This window comes from Diabrotica virgifera, chromosome 1, assembly GCF_917563875.1.
Source record: "Diabrotica virgifera virgifera chromosome 1, PGI_DIABVI_V3a".
In the NCBI taxonomy this organism is placed as follows: Eukaryota; Metazoa; Arthropoda; class Insecta; order Coleoptera; family Chrysomelidae; genus Diabrotica; species Diabrotica virgifera.
This window is the reverse complement of record NC_065443.1, coordinates 106660795-106675846: the sequence shown is the minus strand read 5'-3', so window position 1 is coordinate 106675846 and position 15052 is coordinate 106660795. Positions and strand designations below refer to the sequence as shown.

At 32.1% G+C, this 15052-nt stretch overlaps 1 protein-coding gene across 2 annotated transcripts; it reads left to right on the top strand.

Annotated features, from left to right (window-relative positions):
• Nucleotides 1-202: 202 nt before the first annotated feature.
• LOC114325445 (ataxin-10) lies at nucleotides 203-13430 on the top strand. 2 transcript variants are annotated; one of them, XM_028273518.2, is made up of 4 exons: nucleotides 203-541; nucleotides 6185-7136; nucleotides 8254-8317; nucleotides 13117-13430. In XM_028273518.2, the coding sequence occupies exons 1-4, from the start codon at nucleotides 399-401 to the stop codon at nucleotides 13314-13316; spliced, it is 1359 nt and encodes a 452-aa protein (XP_028129319.1). In that variant the 5' UTR covers nucleotides 203-398; the 3' UTR covers nucleotides 13317-13430. The 2 variants fall into 2 exon arrangements, with proteins under 2 accessions (XP_028129319.1, XP_028129320.1); XM_028273519.2 differs by lacking the exon at nucleotides 203-541 and adding an exon at nucleotides 1614-1769.
• Nucleotides 13431-15052: the final 1622 nt, after the last annotated feature.

Below are 15052 nucleotides of genomic sequence, written 5' to 3'. Positions count from 1 at the left end.
ATATCTTTTCAGCCACGGCCTCACAGCCACAACACAAATCTTTGTTTCTTTTTCTTTATCATGACTTTTCCAGTGATAGAAAACTGATAAAAAGAAAAAATTTGCTAAAAATATTTAAAAAATATTATTTTTCCTTAAATTGAAATATATAAATAGAGAAAATGCTCAAATAAATTCATATTATATAACTGTATAATCATATAGTAACAGTCAAGACATCGTTAAGCGTAGAAGTAGAAAGTAGACATTAATAACCTATTTTACATCGCACTGATTTTCCTGGGAATCCTATGTTTTTATTTTTATTTATGGCAAATTTTGATTGTGTCATATGTTTTCCAATTCCAATAATAAGACTAATTCAAGTGTAAAACTCTATTAAACATAAGGATAGTATAATGGAAGTGCTGTATTTTAAGTATAACACACAGGATGACATTAAGTTTATTGATGTTACAGACAGTATGACTACATCTAAGGAACATTTTGTAGATCATATTAAAGAAACTTTTGTACCTAGGTTAAATGGATCCTTTTATAGGTAAGGTAATATGTGCAGCAAAATAATTTTCCATGCTTTAATAGTTCTGTTTTGGAATGACCCATTAAAAAATAATATTTAAAGTCTGTTGGAATGTAAAGGAAAAGGAAAACCATGTGTTGTTAAGAGTAACTAACCAATTTTCATTAAGTGCGATAGAGAAAAGTGTTTGTACTTAGGGTAGGCATCTCTTTCTAATCGATGAGGTTTATCCAGTGATGTTGGGTTTATTGACCACATGACTTTCCTACTGCTGCCAGTTTGATTGATTGCCTGCTGATTAGAAAGAGCTGCCTACCCTAAATTACACCCGAAAATAGTTAACCGAAAATACATACCCTTTTAGATACACAGTGTTAAGTCACAATGACGACCTCTTGTGGATTTCAGTGGAACTAGCTTTGAGGTTGTTTTCAATGTCAAACACTGATCGCACATGCATTTGAAACAAGTAGGTAATATTAATTATTTATTTTTACTTGTTTTAAATTAATTATTGGGTAATATAAAATGATTAACATGGAATCTTCACGTTTCAATAAAAGTTGGCGAAAATGTTGTATATAAAATTTGTAAAAAAAAACATGTATACTGAATTCGCTCTATCGAGATTCACTTTGACACTGACGTTAGTAATTTCTTTTTTGGAAAGTTCAGTTGTCAGAAGTGACTGGAAATTACTACACAAACAACGCACCTGCTCATGGCCAATATTATTAATAGTAAACAGACATAAAAATAACATAAACCGTACGCCAATCAATAATTATTTATTTTACACCATTATAATGTATTGATAACAAATGAGAAAATTATTTATTGTACAAAATAAAAATATTTTGTAGAAATAAACTCCGCAAAATTTTTTAAAAAATAGTGGGACACTCCCACTATTTTTAATAATTCTTTTTTTTTTAATAAAAGATTAATTTATTTATTTATCAACGGGCAATTATAGTTGATTTGTATAGTTGATAGTTGATTAAGTTGATTTTAGCAGTTAATAGTGTGATGTAGGAATTTTTATGTTGTATGTTTCCTATTCCGAATGTGTCAAAGTGAATCTCGGTAGAGCGAATTCAGTATAAAAGTCAATAATGAATATAACCTACTTGTTTCAAGTGCGCTCAGCGTTTGACATTGAAAACACCCTCAAAGCTAGTTCAGCCGAAATCCACAAAAGGTTGTCTTTGTGACTCAACATTGTGAATTGCAGTGTACAGTCTAGGTAGGTATTATATGTCTATGGTTTGATGTCTACTCTGAATCAATGTTTGAACTATTGTTAAAAAATAATCGTAGCAGAATCTGTTTATATTAACATCACATGCACTGATTATACCACCATAATGGCAGGGAGTCTAGAAGATACTCAAACTCTGTTGAACTCAGGAAACAATGAATGCAATGAAATAAATAAAATATTGCTATGAAGCTATTTCTTTGTGGCATCTTATGCAATTTACTATTTTACTTGGGAAATATGTAAATAAGCCACAATTTAAGTTGGAAATTAAAGGATACCCTTCGTTAAGATAGGCAAAACGCCCTCACCCTTAGAATTCAATATTTTTAATTTTTTTACGTTCTGTGCAATTAAAAAATGAGATAATGCGGATTTTTAGCTCGCCACCCCCCTTACCCTTCCCCCACAGCCAAAAACGTAGATTTTTAGATTTAATTTTTTTTAGTTGGGTTGTAATTGATCTAAAAATTTCAAAAAATTCACACGTATAGCTGAGGCTTTTACAAAACATGTCCATTTTTTATGAACCCTTAGGTCAAGTGTACATAACCTCAAATTTTTTTTTAACTGTTTTAAAACCTATAACTTTTTTTTGGAGGGGGCTGCAGGTCCAATTTTTTTTGGATCTTGTGTACTTTATCAAAAGCTATCTCTCTGATTTTTTTCAGATTTTTCTGTCAGGTGCGCCCTCTTGAAATATCCGGAAAACTATTTTTTTAGGGGGTTTTTAAGTAATTTTCTCCATTTTATATATTGCAACATAGATCAACTCAAGGCTTTGTCAATAGATTATGTATAATTTAAAGTAAATGAGTATTTAAAGATTATCAAAAATTGGGCAAAACACCTTTAAACCCCCCAAAAACCATGTTTTTTTAAGTTATGTAAGGGTTTTTGCGGGCTTAATGATATTTTTTGAGATCGATACAGCCTGAATATTTTTTTTCATTTTTTTGCATTATATGTGATTAAAAAATAAGACTAATCACATTTTTAGCTCAACACCCCTTCCCCCTGCCCCCACAAAAACGTCAATTTCTTTATTCTTTTTTTTTTTTTGTTTAATGTTGCAATTAATTTAAAATTTTTATGAGGCTTCTACAAAACATATGCATCTATTTTTTATAGACCCGTGTAGGTCGAGTGTACAATACATATTATAACCTCAAAATTCCTTTTTTATTTTTTTAAAACGTATTTTTGACTTCCAATCGATATTTTTTTAAAACGTCCAATGAATATTGTACATCTCTCTCTCTCTCTCGCGGACGTCTGCTTCAATACATGCTTAGCGCTCATTTTTACTTACTAAAAATAATAGTTAGTAATAAAATAATTACAAAAATTTTTTTTTAGGCTATTGCAGGGGAGGCTTTAAACTTTGAGTTGGTCACTTTATGGCTTTCATAATAATAATTTTTAATCAAGTTATTAAGCCTTGAAAATGGCTATTTTCGCGTTTTTCAAATTTGAAATTGCATGTAACTTGACAACAGTCAATTTTATAGAAAAATCACAAGATACTTTTTTTGCTCAGCTTGATCCATAGGATCTAAAACAAATTTGTCTGAAGTGAAAAAATTGATTTTTTGAATTCGTTTAAAAAAATGTTTTAACAAGTTTCCAACCGCTGTACTGCCTGGCACCTTGTGGATTTGTTATAAGTACCTGTTTTTGAGTAAGTTTGTGCAAAAAAATTAGTCGGAATAATTTACCTAACGGGACAAGCATACAGTGTGGATTATGAGCCAAACGTAGATGGTTTGTAAAATACACAAAACACAAAAAAATTAGCAGCCATCGCCAAAAAAAGTTATACGTACCTATTAAAAAACAAAAAAAATGAGGTTATAATATGTACACTCGCCCTTCGGGTCTTCGGATCCATGAAAATAGATGTTCTGTAAAAGCCTCAGCTGTGCGTGTGAATTTTTTGAAATTTATAATTTAATAATTACTAACTATTCAAAATGGGAAATAAGCCACAATTTTACTAAAAAATGATTTTATTAACGTTTCGACGTCCACCACGGACGTCGTTGTCAAAATACAAAATATTAATAAATTAAACAAAAATGTTGCTTGAATCTTCTAATAATTTAATTTAGTCTGACCTATTTATATAGATCGTCCCAAACCATTTTTTCAGTGCGTCACAGATTATCGAATTCTCTCTATCGCATTACAGATGGAAAATAAAATCTTTTTTAGTTAAATTGTGGCTTATTTCCCATTTAGAATAGTTAATTACAAAAATGCCACAAAGAAATAGCTTCAGAACAACATTTATAGTTTAATTGCAAACCGACTTAAAAAAATAAAGTCGAAAAATTGACATTTGGCTGTGGGGAAGGGGGGATAGGGAAAGTGGGCAAAATTGCGGTGAGTCCTAATTTTTTAAAATCATATAGAACGTAAAATAAATAAAAAAAAAATATTCAGGCTGTATCGACCTCAAAAAATATAATTAGACCCGCAAAAATCCTTACAAAACTTTAAACAAACATGGTTTTTGGGGGGTGTAAAAGTGTTTCGCCCAATTTTTAAATATCCTAATATACTCAATTATTTCAAATTATACATAATCTATTAACAAAACCGTGAGTTGATCTATGTTGCAGTCTATAAAATGGAGAAAATCCCTAAAAACCCCTAAAAAAATAGTTTTCCGGATTTTTCAAGAGGGCGCACCTGACAGAAAAATCTGAAAAAAATCAGAGAGATAGCTTTTGTTAAAGTACACAAAATCCAAAAAAATTGGACCTACAGCCCCCTCCAAAAAAAAGTTATAGGTTTTAAAAAAGTTAAAAAAAAATTGAGGTTATGTACACTCGACCTAAGGGTCCATAAAAAATGGACATGTTTTGTAAAAGCCTCAGCTACACGTGTGAATTTTTTGAAATTTTTAGATCAATTACAACCCAACTAAAAAAAATTAAATCTAAAAATCTACGTTTTTGGCTGTGGGGGAGGGGTAAGGGGGTGGCGAGCTAAAAATCCGCGTTATCTCATTTTTTAATTGCACAGAACGTAAAAAAATTTAAAAAATTGAATTCTGAGTGTGAGGGCAGTTTGCCTATCTTAACGGGGGGTACCCTTTATTGACGTTTTGACGTCCACTTCAGAAATCGTTATCGAAATACAAAATATTAATAAATTAAACAAATTTTGTTTATTTTGCTTGGTAAAAAAATTCTTTTAATAATTTAATTTTATCTGACTGTGTACATTAATGTTACACGCTTGTCAATACAGAGTGTACATTAATGTTACACTTGGCAGTGAGAGTGTTAAAAGTAGACAACTTTAAAATGATATTGCCAATATTTATGAGTTGCGTTTCTGGGACGACTTTATTGTAAGATAGTTCATTCAATTTCATGAAATCAACTTTGGCTTAAGAATATCCATCAGAAAAAGCATAGTATGTGAAATATCATAGCATTGTCTTTAAAAATGCAACCACATGCAATGATGACAGTAAAATTCGCGTGTTAGTGTAAAATGGGTAAGTGTGTATGAAAAAAGTGTGTATATGTGTTAACTAGTTGATTACCACATATAAAATACACAACACTTCTTGAAGGCCTAAGCAATACTGAATCAAATACTGTGTCATACTGTGCACTTGAGTCAAGAGTTGAGTCATCGGCCTGTAAGTGAAAAGTGTCGTGACTCAACTTTTAAGTCATCGGCATTCAATGTGTTAGAAAGTGTGAATGTGTTAGTGTTCATAGTAGATCACAATAAATAAAATGGATGATTTTCAAATAAATTAATATTGTGCAATCAGTTCAGTACTAAAGTTTTACAACAATCTACTGAACAGAAGCATGTTTAATATTTGGGCAATTGGAATAATGATATTTAAATTATGAGCAATGAAAAATTCTTGACTAGTATCAAGTTGGCATGCAAAAAACTCATTAATTTCACTGCAGAAACCACCACATGGCATCTTTTTTATCTCTCAGTCTGTACAGAAAGTGCCATTTGGTGTTATTTGCACATTGAATATGCTATCAATAAGTTCGTGCCACACAGGGGACTGTTCTTTATCGTTCCATATCGAAAGTGTTATTTGGTGGCCTGTATTACTAAATAAAAGTCTCCCACTTAACACATGTCCAAGAGTATTAAAGTGCTACGTATTAAGTGCTTTATGAATATAAAACCTGGACAATGAAAATGAGAAATCTAAATAGATTAGAATGTGTTTCACCAATTTCAGCTAAAAATAAACTAAAATAAAAGCATAAAGTTTGATCAACATTATGGATTCACCAAACAGTATGGTAGCAATATTGTATAATACAATCTGGTTGCTAATTGAAGCTGTTGATAGAAAATTTGTATCATATTATGTGTCTGTATCTTACCAATTATTATTTTTTTAGGATCCAAGCTAGCAATGGTGCCATACAATTGTTGGAAAAGCATTTATACATGAATTCAGAGCAAACTGAAGCAGCTCAAAATTTGGTTATCGAACTGTACAGGTGTTTAAGAAATTGTGTAACAAACAAGTCAACGCAAGATTATGTAGCTGAACAGACCAACATTTTAGCATTTACAAAAACTTACATTCAAAAATTAGATCAACACAATGTATGCCTAAAAATCATATTGCAGTTTTTAACAAACTTAATATCGTCAAATCCCGAAGTAACTAGAAAAGTACATACAAATTTTTCAGACGTATTTAGTAAAATAATAGAAAACAAGCTGTGTTTGTATGAAAGTGCAGCACTTATTTATTATTCAGCATTAGTAGTACCACCAGATTTAAATTCAATCAAGTGTATGTTCCAATTAGATGAAAAGGATAATGAAATCGAATATGTCTTATTCTTTTTTGACAAATGTATTACTTATAATGTTTGTTGGGAATTATACAACAGTTTTGAAATTAGGCATAAAATAATTATATTAGAAACATTAAGGTTACACCAGATTAAAAAAATACAACATTTCCTACCGGATTTAGGAATTGATACAATCGTAAGTGGCTTTTTAAAGAGTCCAGATATATTTTTTAAAATAAACACAGACACTGCCCAACAGGAAGTTAGAATAGTATCGTTACTGTTGTCAATTATATCCTCATGTTCTAGTATAGATGAATATATTGTGAAATTACAACGGAATAAAAATATTTTAGTAACGGCAGCAGCATTGCTGATCAATTTTCACAAATTAGGTAAGGAAGGTGATAATATGTTTAAGCCTATACAGAAATTATCTTACAGTCAAGGAGATGAAACTGAGAATCCTGTGTTTGGACTGAAGGCTGATTTGATTCAGCTGATTGGAAATTTGTGTTGGAAAAATAATGAAATGCAAAATTTGGTGAGTTTTAGTTTATTTAAATGTAGTACCTATATATTCGTATATATCTTTGTAATGACATCGATTTGAGATTATCTCAACTAATAACTTAAATCCTCTTAATAATCTTTCTAAAAAAAAAACAGATTTATAATAAACTCGAGGTAATTACATTTTTTATTTGAGAGTTTTCTTATCATATTTATTTTTAATGGCAATGCACAATCGATTGCAGTAAGGACTGAAAACGTGATAAGCGGGCTTTCCAAAAAGTAATAAAACTAATAAATTAAAAGTAAATATTGTAATATCCAAAAGTCCCCTTCCCCCTCGTATCTTTTGAACAATATCCTTACAATAGTGATATATAACATCTAAAAACACTTCAACGTTTTAAGATAAATATGTATATGATTTTAGTGAATATTTAGGACTATCTGGTCTACCATGTGGACTATATTACAGTGTATTTATTTATTTTATGTATTTATTGTGTACATTAAAAAAATATATGTTTTATTTCATATTCCACGTTTTCTTGTCTTGGAGAGTTTCTTGTAGTTGTCTTGGATTTTGAGGTTGCCTTCAACTTTTAAAATTACACTTTTTAATTCAGTTCATAGTTGTCCAGTGTCATCTGATTTTACTCCGGTTGTGTTATCTTTCACCCTATTCCTATTTCCTTCAGTAATGGTATCCTTCTTTCTTCTTTTTATAACTTTAGTATGTACCAAATAAGTCCATTCAGACAGGACTTCATTCTGTACCAAATATGATTTTCCCTCTATTCTAATGTATGTTTCAGTATCTCATATTAATTCTGATGTAATGGATCTGATTTCTGACAGTTCGATCTGAATTTTGACCTGGTTATCGATCTGGATTCTAAAGGCTGATCTCACTAGCATGCAAGGCAAGTGCTCGGCATGGGCAAGGCATCGGCACACTATGCATGCCTGGCACCGGCAAGCGACGGGCTATGCATGCGACGTTATTTTCGAAACAATCTTTGCCGAGCATGTGCGTTGCCGTTGCCTGTCCGGTTCCTTGCACGTCTAATGAGAATCGGGCTTTATCAGATATTTAAATAGGTTACTTTTTAGTTATTTTGATAATACAGAATTATTATTTTTTTTAGGCACGTGAAGCAGAGATAATTCCAGTTATTTTAGATTGCTGTAATATGGATGCTAACAATCCTTGTATCCTTTTATTAAATACAAAAAAAATGTAGGAAAAAATCCAAATATATGAAATTAACATCAACCATCAGAAAATATCCAAATTCTATTATATCAACAGACTAGAGGAAGAAATAATTCAAGACTATAAGCCTGGAAACCAATGTGTCATTACAGATGTATAGAGGTTTCATTATTTCCTTCTCTGGTTTTCTTCAAAATATGTAATACTGTATTCTTCAAAAGTTTTGATGTTCCTTTGATGGAATTTTTTACCAAAGCTTTTCTCATTTGGTACAAGTGCACTGTGAGTCTTTGGTACCGTAACTAGTTTTTGTTTGGTATATAAAGTTAATGACTTTACACCGTTTCTGTGTTTCAAGGAAAGTTTTTGATTGTCCGTTTCCTTATTGAGAGAATTGCCTTTCTTGTAGGCATTCTCAACCTATAGTTTGTTTGCGATGTACTTTTTCCATTAGTACAAGTAGATTCAGGTTTTGGAAATAGCGTTACCATATCAATGCCTTTCTTTTATTTTGTTTTTTCAATTTCCATCAATTGAATTTTCATTTCCATTTTAATATGTAGGTACAACGGCTTTATAGTTTCAGTATTTTGCAGACAGCTTCCTCCTCTTTTTTCTAATTTTGGATTTTACTATTAATGTCACATTATTAATGTTTCTCAGTCATTACCAGTAGCTAACATCATTCATTTTAATTTCATAACAACTTGGAGATTTAATTATTTTTTTATAATTGAATACCTCTATTTAATTTAATTTCCATTCATTTAGTTTCCACACAGATAGGCAACCAACCATACGATTTAGTTATCTTTCAGACTAAAAGGTTTTCAGACCTTTCAACATATCTACACTTGAGAGCAAAATAATCGACTCATTTGCTGAATAATTGTACACGTGGAATTTCCTAAACCTGTTGTCCAATTTGAGTGATTTTTTTAGTATGTTATAGCCCTATTATTTAATAAAATCGATGGAATATTATTGTTGCTATACCGGTAAAGGTCATTTTATACCGGGTGTAACAATCATACTGTGTTTTTTCTTAAAGTTCGGAACAGCCTGTGGAGTATTCTAGCATATAAAAAATATTTAAATTAAAATTGTAGGCTTAGGCTTTATTAACATTTTCTTTTTTGACTCATTTGCTTATGTTGGATAACAAAAAAGTTAGGTACGTTTAAGAAAAAAAACACCCCATGATTGTTACACCCGGTATAAAATGACCTTTACCTGTCTAGCAATAATAATATTACATCGATTTTCTTAAATAATAAGGCTGTACATACTAAAAAAATCACTCGAATCGGACAACAGGTTTAGGAAATTCGAGACTTCTAACGTGTACAATTCAGCAAGTGAGTCGATTATTTTGCTCTAAAGCAGCGGTTCTCAATCTTTTTGAGTCATGTACCACCAAATACTTTTTATTATTTTTGGTACCACCTGACTGAAATACCTATCTAGCTGAATGATCTGATTAACTATAATAGTGGTGCTGATTTTGGCTGTTTTGTGTTTTGTGTACCACCACAAATAATGAAATGTACCACCAGTGGTACATGTACCACAGATTGAGAACCGCTGCTCTAAAGTGTAGTTTCAACTACTGTACACTGGACGTAAATAATCACATTGTCAAATTTTTCATCCGTCAAAATTTTATCCTTTGATTTAAAATTAAGTGGTTTGCTTATTTCCAAGTTTCACATTGGGAATGGTCAATTTTGACCGAAAGTGTTTTGTGATAATCCATGTGGATAATTAAAAAAATCAATAAATTTATATACCAACATACAACAGAAGTCTTTACTTCATTATTCCGTTATTTGGTTTTGTTTCATATTTTTAAGGCTCTTTTATCTTTCCTCAAAATTCCGATGATCATCTGCTTTCTGGATTATCAGAAGGCATTTGACTGTGTAAATTGGACAGTTTTGTGGAAAGTTCTACATGAGATGAGGGGTTTCTGATCATCTGTCAACTCTGGTGAAAAGCCTATATGAGAACAGTGAAACCAGAATAAGAATTTAAAACCATAAGTCCGATCCTTTTAAAATAGGTAGAGGAGTCCGACAACGATGTATTCTATCTCCAAGTCTTTTTAATTTCTATGGGGAATATATAATGAGAAAAGCACTCGACAAATGGAATGGCGGTATTTCTATCGCAGGAAAGATCTCAAATCTCAGATATGCAGATGATACAACATTAATAACTGCATCCGAAGAAGAAATGTCCAGCCTGCTGCAGCTAGTGGAAGCCGAAAGCAATAGATGTGATCTCAAGATCAATAAACAAAAAACAAAAATTATGATAGTAGATTATTCAAATTCACTTCAGACTACAGGAGCCTTAGACCAGTTTGAAGTGGTTAACGAGTTCAATTAATATCTAGGATTCTACATCAGTAATACAGGATCTTGTGAAACAGAAATACGTAAGAGAATAGGCATGGCCAAAAACGCTATGAGTCGATTATCGAAAATCTGGAAAGATCGCTCCTTGTCGAAGAACACCAAAATAAGATTAGTACGTGCCTTAATTTTTCCCATATTTAATTACGGATCCGAAACAAGAACAATGAAATCGGACGACAGAAAAAGGATTGACGCCTTTGAAATGTGGTGCTGGAGAAGAATGCTTCGGATCTCATGGACGGAACACAGAACAAATCACTCAATCCTCCAAGAGCTTAATATTCAGACTAGACTTTCCTCTATTTGCCTCTCCACCGTCTTAAAATTTTTCGGCCATATTGCAAGAAGAAGTGATGATAATCTTGAGAGACTTATAATTTCGGGAAACGTTGAAGGGCGCAGAAGTAGAGGTCGCTCACCTACTCGATGGACGGATCAAGTACAGAAAGCCAGTGGAAAAACATTCTCTGAATCCATGAGGGAAGCTCAGGACAGAAGCCGATGGAAAGAGATAGTTGCTCGTATTATAGGGAATCACGACACTCAGCAATGAGGAAACGACTGAGTAGGAGGATCTTTCCTCATTTCTTTATTGTCAAATTATAATTAATCGTTCTACTGTGCGAGCGTTAAAAAATTTGCATACATATAAAGTATGTTTATCCATATATCTTAAGAATGGTTTACGTTTTGGGTTAGCATTATTGGTTTTAAAATATTTTCTGGATGGTAATTCTTGTTCTTTGCGAATTTTTGTATTTTCTGGCGGTACTTACCCACATTCGTTATACGCGGTGTGCAAGTACTTGGAAGGGATACGAGAAACGATCGTGCGCGAATAGTGGAGAAATCTTGCAACTTTCTGAAATAATTCATATTGTCAATTAAAATTGTCAAATTGACGTATATTTCATACCTACTGTCATTGAAGAAAAAAATTATATGTTGCTCTACAATATTGACATTATTATATAAAAGTAAATTTAATTAATTGTATTTTGCTTGTAGCACTGCATTCTAATAATTAATTTTATTTACTATATACAATTGTTTACCTTTTAATAACATAACCTCGATCTTACTTTTTCTTCTTATATTTTTTTGGGCTATGGCCTTGAAAATTATCCACCAACCAGGACTAATATAATTGGCCAATATAATTAAAAGTGCGAAAAATGTTGCCGAGCTATGAAACCAGGTGTCGCTTTTCCGAACTTGTACGGTCCCAATAGAAGACTGAGACTACTTTTACGTTCTAATGTGTTTTCGTGAATTCAGATTTTTATGAGATCTTCAGTATTTGGTGTCACAAGTTAAGATATCATTGTTTTTAATCAGGGTCCATGTCATTATTTTGTGATTGTTCCTTAGTTCGTCTTAATATGCTAGCTTTCTGACCATGATTCCTGGGTTTCTGATTCAGTGTTTTGTTTCACAGATGCCACTAGTTCGTATTAATTCTTTTATTTTCCACACCTAGCAATTGCAGATTTTTTTATTTATCAGTATTTGTAAAGTGAGATAAGGAGAGATTAAAAGAAGCACTAACAATCCTGGCAAATAAAGCACGGAAAAGAGGTGTAAAAATTAACGAAAGAAAAACAAAATATCTAATCTGCTCTAGAAGAGAAGATAACAAGACAAGATAAATCAAGATCGATAACTACACTTTTGCAAGAGTTCAACAATTTAAATACTTGGAAGTAATTATTATTGTAAGTGGTAAAAATAAGAGACATGATGAAGTAAACTCTTTTACTACTTCAAAGTTGTGGTCATTGATAGTTATGTTCTGCCTAACTCTTGGTCGTAGATTTTTAGTTACTAGCATATATTTTGTCGTCTCTTCATTTATTCGAAGACCCAGACTACCTGTTTCCTCCTCAAGTTGTGAAAATGTTTGTGAAAGCCAACAAGCCAAGCTTCACCCTTCTCTTTGTGAAGACAGAGAAATCGACTCAACCACCCACATGCTTGTGGAATAATCATATGATGCTTTGAGGTATCCTTCTAGATTTCATCCATCGCCTGGATTTAATATACAACACGTCAATGTAAGACTTTTAGTCGATATTTCAAGGGTTTTAATCCATGTATTTTTGGTGGCTTAGCATGTAGAGCTTGCTTAGAACACTGATGATGCTCTCTTTAGAGCGAAAACGTTCTGTTTTTTAATGTAGCCCTTTATTGAGGTTTTCAAATAATTATACCTTTTACACATAACATTTTTTTCTTCAGTTTTTATAATTAATGGTATATACAGCCAGCTACAGGAAATTTTTTCCTTATGGATTTTTAATCAACTGTGAATTTTGTTCAACTACAAAATTGCATACATTATTGATGTCTTTTATTCATTCCTTAACAGCAAATAGTTATCATACAATGGTGTATCTTTGCTATCAGAAACTTTTGTGAGAATAATCCAGAAAATCAGAAATTTATTGCAGGACTACACAAAAAAGGAACTGTATCATCCAGTGTTTTAGAATCGTTCGGAATTACACTTCACGGTGACGGAGACAGCAAGCTTAAGATTGTTCCCCTAGATGCTTTAAAAAACCAAGGAGAGTAAATTTGATAATCATTTTATGTACATAAAATAAATCGGTATCACTTTTTTATATTTTTTACAAGTTTTGTTAAAAATTGTTACATATTATGAAATATACTTTTGGTGTTAAAACCATTCAAATTTAATTTTAATTTATTTCCCTGAATCCAACGTCAAAGAAAATGCACTTGTCAATGCCAAATCTACATGCTGTTTTCATAAACAAAAAGACAGTATGTGATCAAAAATGTTATTTTAACATTTTTATATAGTTGGAATCTGCTCTTTGAGCCAAGAGTGTAAAAGACCTAGGACCTAGAGGGTAGCGAAGAATATTATCGAAGAAGCATTCAGGATTACATAATTGAGAACAAAACCAAATAGGAGCAACAGACTTAAAACAAATCAGTTAATAGCAAATTTAGCAAGTGACAATGAGTATAAACTTGAAAGTATTGAAAAATTACAGTAGGTATCTAGCTGTGTTTATAGATGAAGAAGGAAGGGAAAAATATGACATGGAAGTAGTAATAGCGAAAGGGAACAAGAAGGCAGCTTGGGATCACAATTGAAGTCATATGTCATACAGAAAGTGGTAACTGAGATTATACTAAACAGTGATTAGACCGACGGTAACATACGTCGGTGAGACATGAGTACTAAATGAAAGGAAAAAAAGTATTAGGGAGATGGGAAAGAAAAATACTGAGATACATCGTTGGAAAGAAGACTGATGATGGGTGGAAGAGAAGGAACAACAAAGAATTAATTGAGATTTATAAAAAAAAAGCAGCATCACCAATTTTTGCCAAAATACACAGGATCCGATGGTTAGGAGTGCTAGGACGTGTGGAAAGAATTCAAAGATATCGAATGCTTAAACCATAGGCGTAACCAGGATTATCCTAAGGGGGGGGTTTCAACTACCTGAAAGGGGGGGGGTTACAACTACTGGAATGTCTCTGAGGGCTATGGTGTTAAGAGTATAGAGCTCAAAGTACATCCCAATGGGGGGGGGGGTTATAAGCCCCCAAAACCGCCCCCTGGTTACGCCTATGGCTTAAACTTTTGCTGCATATTAGGTTACTTGGTCCAAGAGGACGGGGCAAACCGAAAATACCTCAAAATAAATGAATGGAAGAAAAATACGCAAAACAGAAAAGAATGGAGGAATATAGTATACCGTGCCCATTATAATAAGATATAAAGAGTTTACGTTACGTGAAACAATTTGATATGTACATTATGTAATACATATAATATGTAAAATAATAATTTTGCCGTATTCACCGTGCCCATTATAATAAGATATAAAGAGTTTACGTTACGTGAAACAATTTGATATGTACATTATGTAATACATATAATATGTAAAATATTAATTTTGCCCTATTCCTTCAAGGCATGTTGTGCATTAAAATAAATAAATTCTGGTTTTCTAACGTCTAACACCGAGCATTGTGTACTCATTCTCACTGTAGTGCAGATCCATTGACCTACAATTTTACTCATGACTTCCTTTTTGGCAAAATTGTAGAACAAGTAATGAAATTCAATTAGGTACCTAGGAGTAGAGACCACTAGTGACAGGAATATCCTACCGTGTTAAGGTAAAAGGCAGTAAGTGACATTTTTGTCAAAAATGAGATATTAAGGCATCCTACCTAAGTAGTAACTGCTCTTACTTTTACAAAGGGTTTGGTGCACATTTATAGTCAACTTATACCAGAACTAGCAATGGCAAAAAGCAGTAACTC

Coding starts and splice junctions, on each gene's coding strand:
- LOC114325445 (XM_028273518.2), top strand. CDS start 399: ATGGAAGTGCTGTATTTTAAGTATAACACACAGGATGACATTAAGTTT. Junction 542..6,184: donor TTAAATGGATCCTTTTATAG/GTAAGGTAATAT, acceptor TTATTTTTTTAG/GATCCAAGCTAGCAATGGTG. Junction 7,137..8,253: donor ATAATGAAATGCAAAATTTG/GTGAGTTTTAGT, acceptor TATTTTTTTTAG/GCACGTGAAGCAGAGATAAT.